This window comes from Oncorhynchus keta, chromosome 22, assembly GCF_023373465.1.
Source record: "Oncorhynchus keta strain PuntledgeMale-10-30-2019 chromosome 22, Oket_V2, whole genome shotgun sequence".
Classification (NCBI taxonomy): Eukaryota; Metazoa; Chordata; class Actinopteri; order Salmoniformes; family Salmonidae; genus Oncorhynchus; species Oncorhynchus keta.
The window spans coordinates 37,522,169-37,535,105 of record NC_068442.1 but is presented as its reverse complement, the minus strand read 5'-3'; the positions used below and the strand labels follow the sequence as shown (position 1 = coordinate 37,535,105).

Here is a 12,937-nt window from a genome sequence, read left to right as displayed (position 1 = left end):
GAGAAGAGAGTCGGCCCGAGAATCGAACCCTGTGGTGCTCCCAAAGAGACTGCCAGAGGTCCGGACAACAGGCCCTCCGATTTGACATACTGAACTCTGTCTGAGAAGTAGTTGGTGAGCCAGGCGAGGCAGTCATTTGAGAAACCAAGGCTGTTGCATCTGCCGATAAGAATGTGGTGATTGACAGAGTTGAAAGCATTGGCCAGGTCAATGAATACGTCTGCACAGTATTGTCTATTATCGATGCCAGTTATGATATTGTTTAGGACCTTGAGCGTGGCTGGGGTGCACCCATGACCAGCTCGGAAACCAGATTGCATAGCGGAGAAGGTACGGTGGGATTCGAAATGGTTGGTGATCTGTTTGTTAACTTGGCTTTTGAAGACCTTAGAAAGGCAGGGTAGGATAGATATAGGTCTGTAACAGTTTGGAGTGTCTCCCCCTTTGAAGAGGGGGATGACCGCGGCAGCTTTCCAGTCTTTGGGTATCATAGATGATAGGAAAGAGAGGTTGAACAGGCTAGTAATAGGGGTTGCAACAATTGCGGCGGATCATTTTTAGAAAGAGAGGGTCCAGATTGTCTAGCCCAGCTGATTTGTAGGGGTCCAGATTTTGCAACTCTTTCAGAACATCAGCTGTCTGGATTTGGGTGAAGGAGAAGTGGGGGAGGTTTGGGCAAGATGCTGTGGGGGGTGCAGGGCTGTTGACCGGGGTTGGGGTAGCCAGGTGGAAAACATGGCCAGCCGTAGAAAAATGGTTGTTGAAATTCTCAATTATTGTGGATTTATCGGTAATAACAGTGTTTCCTAGCCTCAGTGCAGTGGGCAGCTGGGAGGAGGTGCTCTTATTCTCCATGGACTTTACAGTGTCCCAGAACTTTTCGTCTTTGTGCTACAGGATGCAAATTTCTGTTTGAAAAAGCTAGCCTTTGCTTTCCTAACTGCTTGTGTATAGTGGTTCCTAACTTCCCTGAAAAGTTGCATATCGCAGGGGCTATTCGATGCTAATACTGTACGCCACAGGATACATTTGTACTGGTCAAGGGCAGTCAGGTCTGGAGTGAACCAAGGGCTAAACCTAGGCATTGAGTGACGATGAGAGAGGTTTTGTCTCTAGAGATACCATTTAAACCAGGTGAGGTCACCGCATGTGTGGGAAGTGGAACAAAAGGGCAAGCTAAGAAAGAGTCTGTTGTAGCCCCCTCGGACAGTTATGTCGGCAGACCAGTCGTGATGGATCGGCAGAGCTCCGTGTAGGCAGTAAAAGGGTCCAGGCTAATTAGCAAAATAGGTATTGTAGCCCAAGAAATTGGCTGATGGATCTCTTCAGCTAACAGTCCGATGTGCTCTAGAAATCTAGCGGGCCGTGGCTAGCAGGCTAGCAGATGGGCCTTCAGGGGAAGTCGCAACAGAGGAGCGTGTTGAAACCCCCTCGGGCGGATTACGTCAGTAGACCAGTCATGGTGGATCAGTGGGGCTCTGTGTCGGCAGTAAAAGGGGTCCAGGCCAATTGGCAAAATAGGTATGGTAGCCCAAGGAGTGGTTGATGGACCTCTTCAGCTAGCTGGGAGATGGGCCTAGCACAAGGCTAATTACAGGCTAACTGGTGTTTGCTTCGGGACAGAGACATTAGCCAGGAGTAGCCACTCAGATAGCAGCTAGCTAGCTGTGCTGATCCAGGTGTAAAGGTTCAGAGCTTGCGGTAGGAATCCGGAGATATGGAGATTTGGTGGAGAAAAAGCAGTCCGGTATGCTCTGGGTTGAATCGCGCTGTGCAGACTGGCAGGAGTTGGACTGGGCTAAGGTTAGCTGATGAGCACTAGCAGTGGCTAACTGACTACTAGCTAGTAGCTATTTAGCTGGCGAGCTTCTTTGGGGGTTCCGGTTCGTGTTAATGGACAGTCCAGCAGGAGTCAGCTGTGTAGCCGAGTGATCATAGGGTCCGAAGAGCAGCACTAGATGAAACAGGGAATTGTTCAGTACTCGATTACTACGTTGTGCGAGTGGGAGACACGGCATTCAGAGAGCTAGCAGGCCGGGGATAGCAGATGGATCATCACCAAACATCCATGACCCAGAGGCCGGTTGAGAGCACATCGGACGAGTTACGTCAGCAGACCAGTAGACCAGTCGTGATGGATCGGCGGGGCTCCATGTCGACAAAGGGTCCAGTCCAATTGCTAAGGGAAATGTTGTAGTTGGTGTACTTTGTTTGCTAGCCGGGACAAAGGCGTTAGCCACAATAGCTCCTCGGTATCAACTAGCTAGCTGCAAAGATCCAGTGTAATGGTCCAGAGCTTGCGGCAGGAATCCAGAGATGTAGTGGAAAAACGCAGTCCGATATGCTCAGGGCTGGTATCGTGCTGTGCAGACTGGCAGGTATTATCCAGGCTATCCAGGCTAAAGAGGCAGGAGTCCGAGCTAAAGGTAAAAAACGCTAGCAGAGGCTAACAATGACTAAATAACTAGTAGCTAATTAGCTGGCTAGCATCTGATGGAGGTTCCAGTTATAAGGTCTAAAAGAAATAGCTGATCTGTACCACATTGCGTGAGGCAGGTTGCAGTAATGTATATTTATTTTGAGATTGAAAAAACAAAAAAACAAAAAAAAACAATATTTACATGGGAAGAAAACAAACACGTACTGCTGCTCCATTATGGACACACTATATGATCACATCGGTAATAGATCCGTTGTTGTATTACTTGTGAGGCAAAGCTGAGTGAGCATACATTTAAATGATTTATTTTACTAGGCTGATGGTGCTTGCATCTGATGGTCAGTCTCAGCATCTCTCCCCTCTCCCTTTCCTTTCCTTACAAACTTGATGCAAAAAAAGGACACCTTCTTCCAGCTGATGGCACCGCATTATTTCTGAGTCACGCACAAATTCATGTTGTTACTCCTATGAACAGAGAAAAGGGAAATATTCCTCGATATTTAAAAAGACCAAAGCCGCTAATAATAACAATGCAAAGCCTATCCTTCCCCTAGCCTAGCCTCTAGCTCTTCTTTGTTGTACAATCCAGATATGACGGGACAGGGTCGACGGAAGAGAATAACTTGGACACAACTTGGGTCGAGTGGACAGGGACATAAGTTCAATGAATCGAGACCCATCCAGCTAAGATACCCCAGGATGAGAATCAGGTTTACCAGAGTTTACTGAGTCATCTGAGGCCAAGGGGTCATTCTCTCTCTTCAGATTTTCCTGACAAAAACCTTCTCTCTGGATGTTTTGGAAAGCATTTGTCACCTGGAGATGCAGTGTCTGTATAGTGTATGGTGGTGGCATTACTTCAGTACAGTGAAACATTCAAGGTAATATTTGTGGCATATAGTTTATGGACTGGTACAAAAAACTACACTTGATTTACATTATTATAGAATTATTTTGCCACCAACAGAATGCTATATATATATATATATATATATATGGGGCATGCAACAATCTCAGCTCAGGAATGGTAAAAAAAAAATCACAACATGCACTTCAAATGAACCTTACAAATAGCAGTGTTGGGCAATTTGGAAAGCCATTGTAAGTCAATAAATAATATAATAATACTCGTAGGAAAGGTTATCATATTTAGCTCACAATCTGTGGTTAATATACGATTAGAAAGGTTAACATTTTTTGTCAAACATCACAGCACAATTGGAAAATATATGGCACATAGCACAACCAAACGAGGGTGGCACAACCAAATGAGGGTGGTCTATGGTGATAGGTGGAATGGGCTGAGAGTGGCTGAAGGTTGGGATTAAAGAGCTGAGGTCTAGGGTGATAGGTGTGATGGGCTGAGAGTGGCTGAGGGTTGGGATTAAAGAGCTGAGGTCTATGGTGATAGGTGGGATGGGCTGAGAGTGGCTGAGGGTTGGGATTAAAGAGCTGAGGTCTATGGTGATAGGTGGAATGGGTTGAGAATGGCTGAGGGTTGGGATTAAAGAGCTGAAGTCTATGGTGATAGGTGGGATGGGCTGAGAGTGGCTGAGGGTTGGGATTAAAGAGCTGAGGTCTATGGTGATAGGTGTGATGGGCTGAGAGTGGCTGAAGGTTGGGATTAAAGAGCTGAGGTCTATGGTGATAGGTGTGATGGGCTGAGAGTGGCTGAAGGTTGGGATTAAAGAGCTGAGGTCTATGGTGATAGGTGGGATGGGCTGAGAGTGGCTGAGGGTTGGGATTAAAGAGCTGAGGTCTATGGTGATAGGTGTGATGGGCTGAGAGTGGCTGAAGGTTGGGATTAAAGAGCTGAAGTCTATGGTGATAGGTGGGATAGGCTGAGAGTGGCTGAGGGTTGGGATTAAAGAGCTGAGGTCTAGGGTGATAGGTGTGATGGGCTGAGGGTTGGGATTAAAGAGCTGAGGTCTATGGTGATAGGTGGGATGGGCTGAGAGTGGCTGAGGGTTGGGATTAAAGAGCTGAGGTCTATGGTGATAGGTGTGATGGGCTGAGAGTGGCTGAAGGTTGGGATTAAAGAGCTGAGGTCTATGGTGATAGGTGTGATGGGCTGAGAGTGGCTGAAGGTTGGGATTAAAGAGCTGAGGTCTATGGTGATAGGTGTGATGGGCTGAGAGTGGCTGATGGTTGGGATTAAAGAGCTGATGTTTGGTAATGTATTATTGTTATAAGACTGCTTTATATAAAAGTACCATATATGTAAAATGTGTATGTAAAATAAAATGTATTTATATTTCGTAAAAAATATGAAAAAAACTACGTTTTCCCCCCTCAGAAGAGTGGGGGTTAATAATAAAAAATATCAAAAATGTTTAAAGTTATATTTGTGAATTTATATTTAAGTAATTTAGCAGACCTAATACATACATATGATTTGGTGATTCATATACACATGTTGAATCAGCATGGTAAAGTAGTGTGTTTGTGACTGTTTCCTCACCCTTCAGTAGAGTTGTTGAGTTGAGTTTCAGCAGAATTGTTGAGATGTCCTGCATCTTTACTCTGCTGCTGGGCCTTAAGCAGGGTTGCGGCCCTCTGGGCTCCCTCCTCACCCTCGTACTCCCTGAGGTCTTTTACATCCTTCATCTGCCCCGTCAGGACTTTCGCCACAAATGCCACTATATACTGTAGGGAGAGAGAGGGGGGATGGGGATCAGGGGTTAGAGGGGAGACAGGTTTGATGTCACATATTCAGCCCAGTTTATTTTGAATGTATCAACCCCTAACAGAGGCATTAGACATATTCGGCTAATACGAATGGAAAAGACCTAGTAATAGTCATAAAACTGTCAAGACATGTTATTTACTAATTGGGAACACATATCTGTGAGGGGTTGCCCTCTCTGAATTAGATTAGTCTTGTTTAACCAAGAGTCTGACTAATGAGGTAGCTACAGTATGTTTTGCACACCACTGTGAGATTTGTGACCTGCTGCAGACGGAGGTCCAACACTCACCAAAAACCAGTAGATATTCATGCAGAGGAGTGTCAAGAGGAGTGAGTTGAAGAAGAAGTAGAAGGGTATGTTTGGGACGGACTGGAGGCTGGACACACAGGTGGCGTACAGAACCTTCAGAGGGAACCAGTAGAGACGAAACCAAAACCTGCATAGAGGAACAGTGTTATTCAGACGCTTTAGGGTAGAAAGTGTGTGTGTGTGTGTGTGTTTGTGTGTGTACCCAGGCATGCAGGTGTCTGTGCTTGTTAGTTCTGGGGAAGCTATTCTGAACATATGTTCAGAGTAGCTACCAAGTAGTTACCAAGCAAGGGCTCTAGAGTGCAACCATTTTACTAGCATATGCGACTAAATATTTTGCTATGGGATCTGGATTTCTTTATTTAGGAGTAGCGTGCACCTAGAAACAATTACCCAGATGATAATTATTGCAATGATTATTTCACTGTACAACAGCCCCTGAGTGTCATGGAGAATACACTGAGCGCAGATTCATGATTTCATGCTTGTACCATTACTACAAAGAAAACGTCTTGTTACTGCAAATATTTTTCATTGTGATCCTCGTCAAAAAACGTCAGCGTAGAGCCCTGCAATCTACCAATTAATTCACACTGGAAGAAGTTACGTTACACTAAAGTTACCCTTAAGAAAAATATAGTTTACTATTCTAAACTATTTTGAAGGACATTTTATTTTGTACATCTTGTCTTTGGTGTCAACAGTCCTTGGTTCTTGCCTGTGCCTGGTAAATATATGAGGGGGGGTGTCATGACTATTTGGCAGAACACCCAGAATATGTTCTTTAAGTTAAGGTAGGAGACGGTGCCAGACACATCCCGGAACCAACGCCTATGTAACCTGTCTGTAACCAGTATATAGGGGAACTAGACGTTCACTATGGTGCATCAAGTTTGTTGGAATCTCTCCAGATAACTGAACATAAACAATGATTCATTTAAGATTGACTTCGACTGTCCCTGTGTAAGAATTTTCATGACAGTTCACTACATCCAAACTACTTTGTGATAATTTATCATATCTAAATCTGTAATGTCCTAGACTACAAATTGCAAGGTCAGATCACTCTGGAGTAAGATGTTAACAGAATGTGTTGTTTAGCATATTAAACACAAAAACTGTTTCAAGATTAAATTAGAAAGGAGTAATGCTGAAAAAGAAAGGAAATTCTTTCCTACTTCACCCATATTTTATTTTCTATTTGCAAAGAAAGTTGTGTAGTTCCAGTAGTTAGCTACACCACTAAATGGCAAAACAAGTAATTAACTACTGAAACATTACTTTGAATTTAGTTCAACTACCACCAAGCTACTGAAACATGTAGTTAAATCACTAGTTGAACTACATGTTGTACACTACTCTCCAACACTGGTGCTTGTCTGTGTGTGTCTTCTCTCTCCTCACCAGGTGATGCTGAAGCTGACAGAGCCCATGTTGGACAGGATGTCGTTGATGAGGTAGTACCCCCCTCCACGGGTCTTGAAGTATACATTGAGCTTGGTGAACTCCAGCTGGATGTCATTGATGTCGTGGAGGAACAACACCAGCAACCCAATGTTGTGGAATCTGAGAGGAGAGAGCAGTGGGGAGCACAGTGTCAGTACACAAACAATATTAGCCGAGGACATAGCTGTGCTGTTATCTGGATGGTGCAATGTGAAAGCCAAGGGGTTAGTCTTAGTCAATGACACGGATTGACTTTGAAACAAATATTGTTTAAAGCAAGAGAACAGTCATCAAATAACACTGTTTTTTCAACATCAAATAACCTAGAGCCTTTTTACACTATGACAAATCAGCTTTCTGCATTCTTAGAAAAAAGGGTTAAAAAAAAGTTTTTCACCTGTCCCCATAGGAGAACACTTTTTGGTTCCATTTAAAACCCCTTTTTGGTTCCATTTTCCTCTGTGGAAAGGGTTCTACATGGAACCCAAAACTGTTCCTCTTGTAACCAAAAGTGTTCTACCTGGAACCAACAAGGGTTCTTCAAAGGGTTCTCCTATGGGGCCCAATATTGTTTTCTAAGAGTGTGATTCGACAACTCGACAAAAGCATCTACAACTATCGTTTACAACTATTGCTTAGAGGATATGTTGCCAATATTTCATCAATGTCCCTGAAAGGCAATAGATTACAAAGCATCACATTGCGATAGTGTTTTCCAAACCTGGGGCCACCAGACAGGCAGGGAGTGAGTGGTCAGCTACCTGAAAGCGTAGGAGAAGGTGATGAGGGCCAGGGTGATGACGTGGTGCACCACCATGACGGTAGAATCCTTCCTCCAGGCATCCATGTAGACCGTGGCATAGATGGAGTGTCCGTAGAAGCTGCCCTGGATCAGGTAGGCGATGGCGATGTCCGTGGGCACTGTCATGCCACGCTTCCATTCTGGGAGAGGGAGAAGACAGAGAGAGAGGCTAAGGATTAGAGGAGCGGCCTGGGGGATATTCCACAGGAGAAAGACAAACACATGCTGGCATACACACACGCACATGCACGTACACACAAACATGCCTACTGGAACATACACACATGCAAACACATATGCACCCTGGCATAGACACAACAAACATGCTCGCTGACACACACATACGCACGCACATACAGTACATACTCATTCAAGGGTTTTTCTTTATTTTTACTATTTTTTACATTGTAGAATATTAGTGAAGACATCAAAACTATTAAATAACACATTTCGAATCATGTAGTAACCAAAAAAGTGTTAAACAAATGAAAATATATTTAACATTTGAGATTCTTCAAAGTAGCCACCTTTGCCTTGACGACAGCTTTTCACACTCTTGGCATTTTCTCAACCAGCTTCATGAGGTAGTCACCTGGAATGCATTTCAACTAAGGTGTGCCTTGTTAAAAGTTCATTTGTAGAATTTCTTTCCTTCTTAATGCATTTGGGCCAATCAGTTGTGTTGTGACAAGGTAGGGGTGGTATACAGAAGATAGCCCTATTTAGCAAGAACAGCTCAAATAAGCAAAGAGAAATGACAGTCCATCATTACTTTAAGACATGAAGGTCAGTCAATCCTTTGAATGTTTCTTCTGGTCCAGTCGCAAAAGCCATTAAGTGCTATGATGAAACTAGCTTTCATGAGGACCGCCACAGACCAAGAGTTACCTCTGCGGCAGAAGATAAGTTCATTAGAATTACCAGCCTCAGAAATCGGCAATTAACTGCACCTCAGATTGCACCTCACAGAGTTCATGTAACAGACACATCTCAACAACAACTGTTCAAAGGAGAATGCGTGAATCAGGCCTTTATGGTTGAATTGCTGCAAAGAAACCACTACTAAAGGACACCAATAAGAAGAAGAAACTTGCTTGGGCCAAGAAACACGAGCAATGGACATTCGACCGGTGGAAATCTGAAATTTTGGGTTCCAACCACTGTGTCTTTGTGAGACGCAGAGTAGGTGAACTGATGATCTCCACATGTGTGGTTCCCACCATGAAGCATGGAGGAGGTTGTGTGATGGTGCATTGCTGGTGACACTGTCAGTGATTTATTTAGAATTCAAGGCACACTTAACCAGCATGGCTACCACAGCATTCTACAGATATACACCATCCCATCTGATTTGCGCTTAGTTGGACTATCATTTTTTTTCAACAGGACAATGACCCAACACACTTCCAGGCTGTGTAAGGGCTATTTGACCAAGACGGACTGTGGTGGAGTGCTGCATCAGATGACCTGTCCTCCACAACCCCCCAACCTCAACCGCAGAGTGAAGGAAAAGCAGCCAACAAGTGCTCAGCATATGTGGGAACTCATTCAAGACTGTTGCAAAAGCATTACAAATTGAGTGAGGGTATGTCATTACCTTTCTTAAAGAAAATACCAAAAATAATAACTATTGTTACTTTATATTTTTTTTATAAATAAAAACAAAAAGTATCCAGATAATATAAAGCGTTCTATAACAATGCTTAACTCCATGCTATGCTAGAAACAAGCTTTAAAATGCCCACAAAAGACGCAACTGATGCATATTGGTATGTATTGATTAGTCTATATGACATTCTGAAGCTGAGCTGCATCCTTCAATATTTGAGGAGACAAAAAATTGGACTTTGCTATTCTGTCCTTATTAATTGAGCCTTTCACAGAACATCTTTCGACCCAGGCAGCTTTTAGGGAAGCACTTCTGTTGTTGGGTTAAGCAACAGACAAGTAGCCAGCAGTTGAAGCTTAAAATTTTATGCATTGTTCAAGCCTCTGTCTGGGTGGAAACGTACACTAAATTACCAAAATGTAATGCCCTTCGAACATCTCATTCCAAAATCATGGCCATTAATATGGAGTTGGTCCCCCCTTTGCTGCTATAACAGCCTCTACTCTTATGGGAAGGCTTTCCACTAGATGTTGGAAAATTGCTGCGGGGCTTGCTTCCCTTCAGCCACAAGAGCGTTAGTGAGGTCGGGCACTGATGTTGGGCGATTAGACCTGGCTCGCAGTCGACATTCCAATTCATCCCAAAGGTGTTCGATAGGGTTGAGGTCAGGGCTCTGTGCAGGCCAGTCAAGTTCTTACACACCGATCTTGACAAACCATTTCTGCATGGACCTCGCTTTGTGCACGGGGGTATTGTCATGCTGAAACAGGAAAGGGCCTTCCCCAAACTGTTGCCACAAAGTTGGAAGCACACAATCATCTAGAATGTTATTGTATGCTGTAGCGTTAAGATTTCCCTTCACTGGAACCAAGGGGCCTAGGCCCAAACCAATGCAAAACAGCCCCAGACCTTAATTCCTCCTCCTCCAAACTTTACAGTTGGCACTATGGATTGGGGTAGGTAGCGTTCCCCTGGCCAAACCCAGATTTGTCTGTCAGACTGCCAGATGAAGTGTGATTCATCACTCCAGAGAACGTGTTTCCACTGCTCCAAAGTCCAATGGCAGTGAGCTTTACACCACTCCAGCTGACGCTTAGCATCGCGCATGGTGATCTTAGGCTTGTGTACGGCTGCTCAGCTATGGAAACCCATTTCATGAAGCTCCCGAAGAACAGTTATTGTGCTGACGTTGCTTCCAGAGGCAGTTTGGAACTCGGTCGTGAGTGTTGCAACCGAGGACAGAGTATTTTTATGTACTACACACTTCACCACTCAGCGGTTCCGTTCTGTGAGCTTGTGTGGCCTACCACTTTGCTCCTAGACGTTTCCACTTAATTAACAATAACAACAGTTAGAGTTGGCCATGGCAGCTCTAGCAGGTCAGAAACTTAAAGAACTGACTTGTTGGAAAGCTGGCATCTTATGACAGGGTGTTATGAATTTTATGTATAATGACTAAATGATGTATACATTTAAAGTAATGATATGACTATATCTAAAAAAAATTCTACCCTGTCTCTCTATAATGATGAAGAATGTTTGTCCATAAGAAAGAGGGACTGTTAGCAGGCAAGGAACTGTGGCAGACAACTTGTGACCACTGTGAAACTGATAACAGGGAAGGAAGTCTCCCCACCCAGGGAGGGGAGAAACCTTGGGCTTGTAGTAGATTGTATAACAGGTGGCAGGATGGGATAAGCAATGTATGAGTAGGAGAAGACTTGTGAACTATATTTTCATTGTCTGAGAGTAGGAGGGACATTTATGATGAAATGAGAGGTATATAAACCAATGTACCTGAGATGACAAGCAGAGCACTCATAAATAAACGTAGCTGACTATTGTAGACTGGCCTCTGTCTGTTTCATTTCAACAAGAATCTTGCAAATTCTTGGTTACAGACCGAGTAGTTTAATTGAAGTTCAGTTTATGTACATTGAGAACATAATTCTCGTAACACAGGGCCACGTTGAAAGTCACTGAAAGTCACTTCAGTAAGATCAAAGTTTCTCTATGGAGATTGCATGGCTGTGTGTTCAATTTTATACACCTGTCAACAACAGGTGTGGCTGAAATAGCCAAATCCACAAATTTTAAGAGGCATCCACATACTTTTGTATATACAGTATAGTGTAACTTTTCAAAGTGCCATGCATAAATCCATGAGGATGTCTTATATTGAATTATTTGCAAACAGCAAAAGTTTAGTTGCAAACAATACACTGGTTTGCCATTGGAGAAATATGGTAAGAATGCCTATTCCTCTGTCCATTCTTCCCTGAAACTTATATTTTCATTATTCACCTTTCTTTTGAAACTTTTTCTTTTTATTGATAGCTGTTTTTCAAAGTCAATGCACAAATAAATATTAAAAAATTATTTAATAGAGACATTGGTGATTTTATCAGTAAAATCAGATTAGGATATGTTATTGAAATTGAATGGATTATATAGCCAGGTGTGTAAAATTGTGTTTCAGTTGTAGTGTTGGCCTATAAATTAGTATTACAGCGCAAGACCCCTTGACTTTTTCCACATATTGTTACACTACAGCCTTATTCTAAAATGGGTTAAATTATATCAACACACAATACCCCATAATGACAAAGCAAAAACAGGTTTTTAGACATTTTTGCAAAAAAACGAACAAAAAAAACTGAAATATCACGTTTACATAAGTATTCAGTACTTTGTTGAAGCACCTTTGGCAGCGATTACAGCCTTGAGTCTTCTTGGGTATGACACTACAAGCCTGGCACACCTGTATTTTGGGAGTTTCTCCCATTCTTCTCTGCAGATCCTTTCAAACTCTATCAGGTTGAATGGGGAGTGTCGCTGCAGAGCTATTTTCACATCTCTCCAGAGATGTTCGATCGGGATCAAGTCCGGGCTCTGGCTGGGCCACTCAAAGACATTCAGAGACTTTTCCAGAAGCCACTTCTGCATTGTCTTGGCTCGTGCTGAGGGTTGTTGTCCTGTTCAAAGTTTAACCTTCACCTCAGTCTGAGGTCCTGAGCGCTCTGGAGCAGGTTTTCATCAAAGATCTTTCTGTACTTTGCTCCCTTCATCTTTCCCTCGGTCCTGAGCATGCACAGACCAGCTGGCTGGAGTGCTTACGAACATATTCAATATCTCTCAATCCCAGCCTGTAGTACCCACTTGCTTCAAGATGTCCACCATTATTCCTGTACCCAAGAAAGTCAAAGGTAACTGAACTAAATGATTATCGCCCCATAGCACTCACGCCTGTCATCATGAAGTGCTTTGAGAGGCTAGTTAAGGATCATATCACCTGCACCTTCCCTGACACCCAAGACCTACTTAAATTTGTATACCGCCCCAATAGATCCACAGACGATGCAATCACCATCGCACTAACCTATGTCATCTGGACAAGTGGAATACCTATGTAAGAATGCTGTTCATTGCCTATAGCTCAGCCTTCAACACCATAGTACCCTCCAAGCTCATCATTAAGCTTGGGGCCCTACATCAGAACCTTGCCCTCTATAACTGAGTCCTGGACTTCCTGACAGGCCGTCCCCAGGTGGTGAAGGCAGGAAACAAAACCTCCACTTCACTGATCCTCAACACTGGGGCCCCACAAGGGTGTGTTCTCGGCCCTCTCCTGTACTCCCTGT

General features: G+C 43.5%; 1 protein-coding gene and 1 long non-coding RNA gene across 3 annotated transcripts in view; one reads left to right on the top strand and one right to left on the bottom strand.

Moving 5' to 3' along the window:
• Positions 1-12,937, bottom strand: part of LOC118401419 (ceramide synthase 1) — a 52,030-nt gene that overhangs the window by 3,988 nt on the left and 35,105 nt on the right. For both annotated transcript variants that reach the window (XM_035798906.2, XM_052475137.1), the window contains exons 3-6: positions 7,647-7,827; positions 6,844-7,005; positions 5,419-5,566; positions 4,902-5,086 (exon numbers count right to left, since the gene is read on the bottom strand). In XM_035798906.2, coding sequence (XP_035654799.1) covers positions 4,902-5,086; positions 5,419-5,566; positions 6,844-7,005; positions 7,647-7,827 — 676 coding nt within the window. The remainder of the gene's footprint in view (positions 1-4,901; positions 5,087-5,418; positions 5,567-6,843; positions 7,006-7,646; positions 7,828-12,937) is intronic.
• Positions 3,610-4,552, top strand: LOC127910639 (uncharacterized). The gene is made up of 3 exons (XR_008075559.1): positions 3,610-3,911; positions 3,972-4,211; positions 4,382-4,552. It is a non-coding gene; the product is annotated as an uncharacterized LOC127910639 (long non-coding RNA).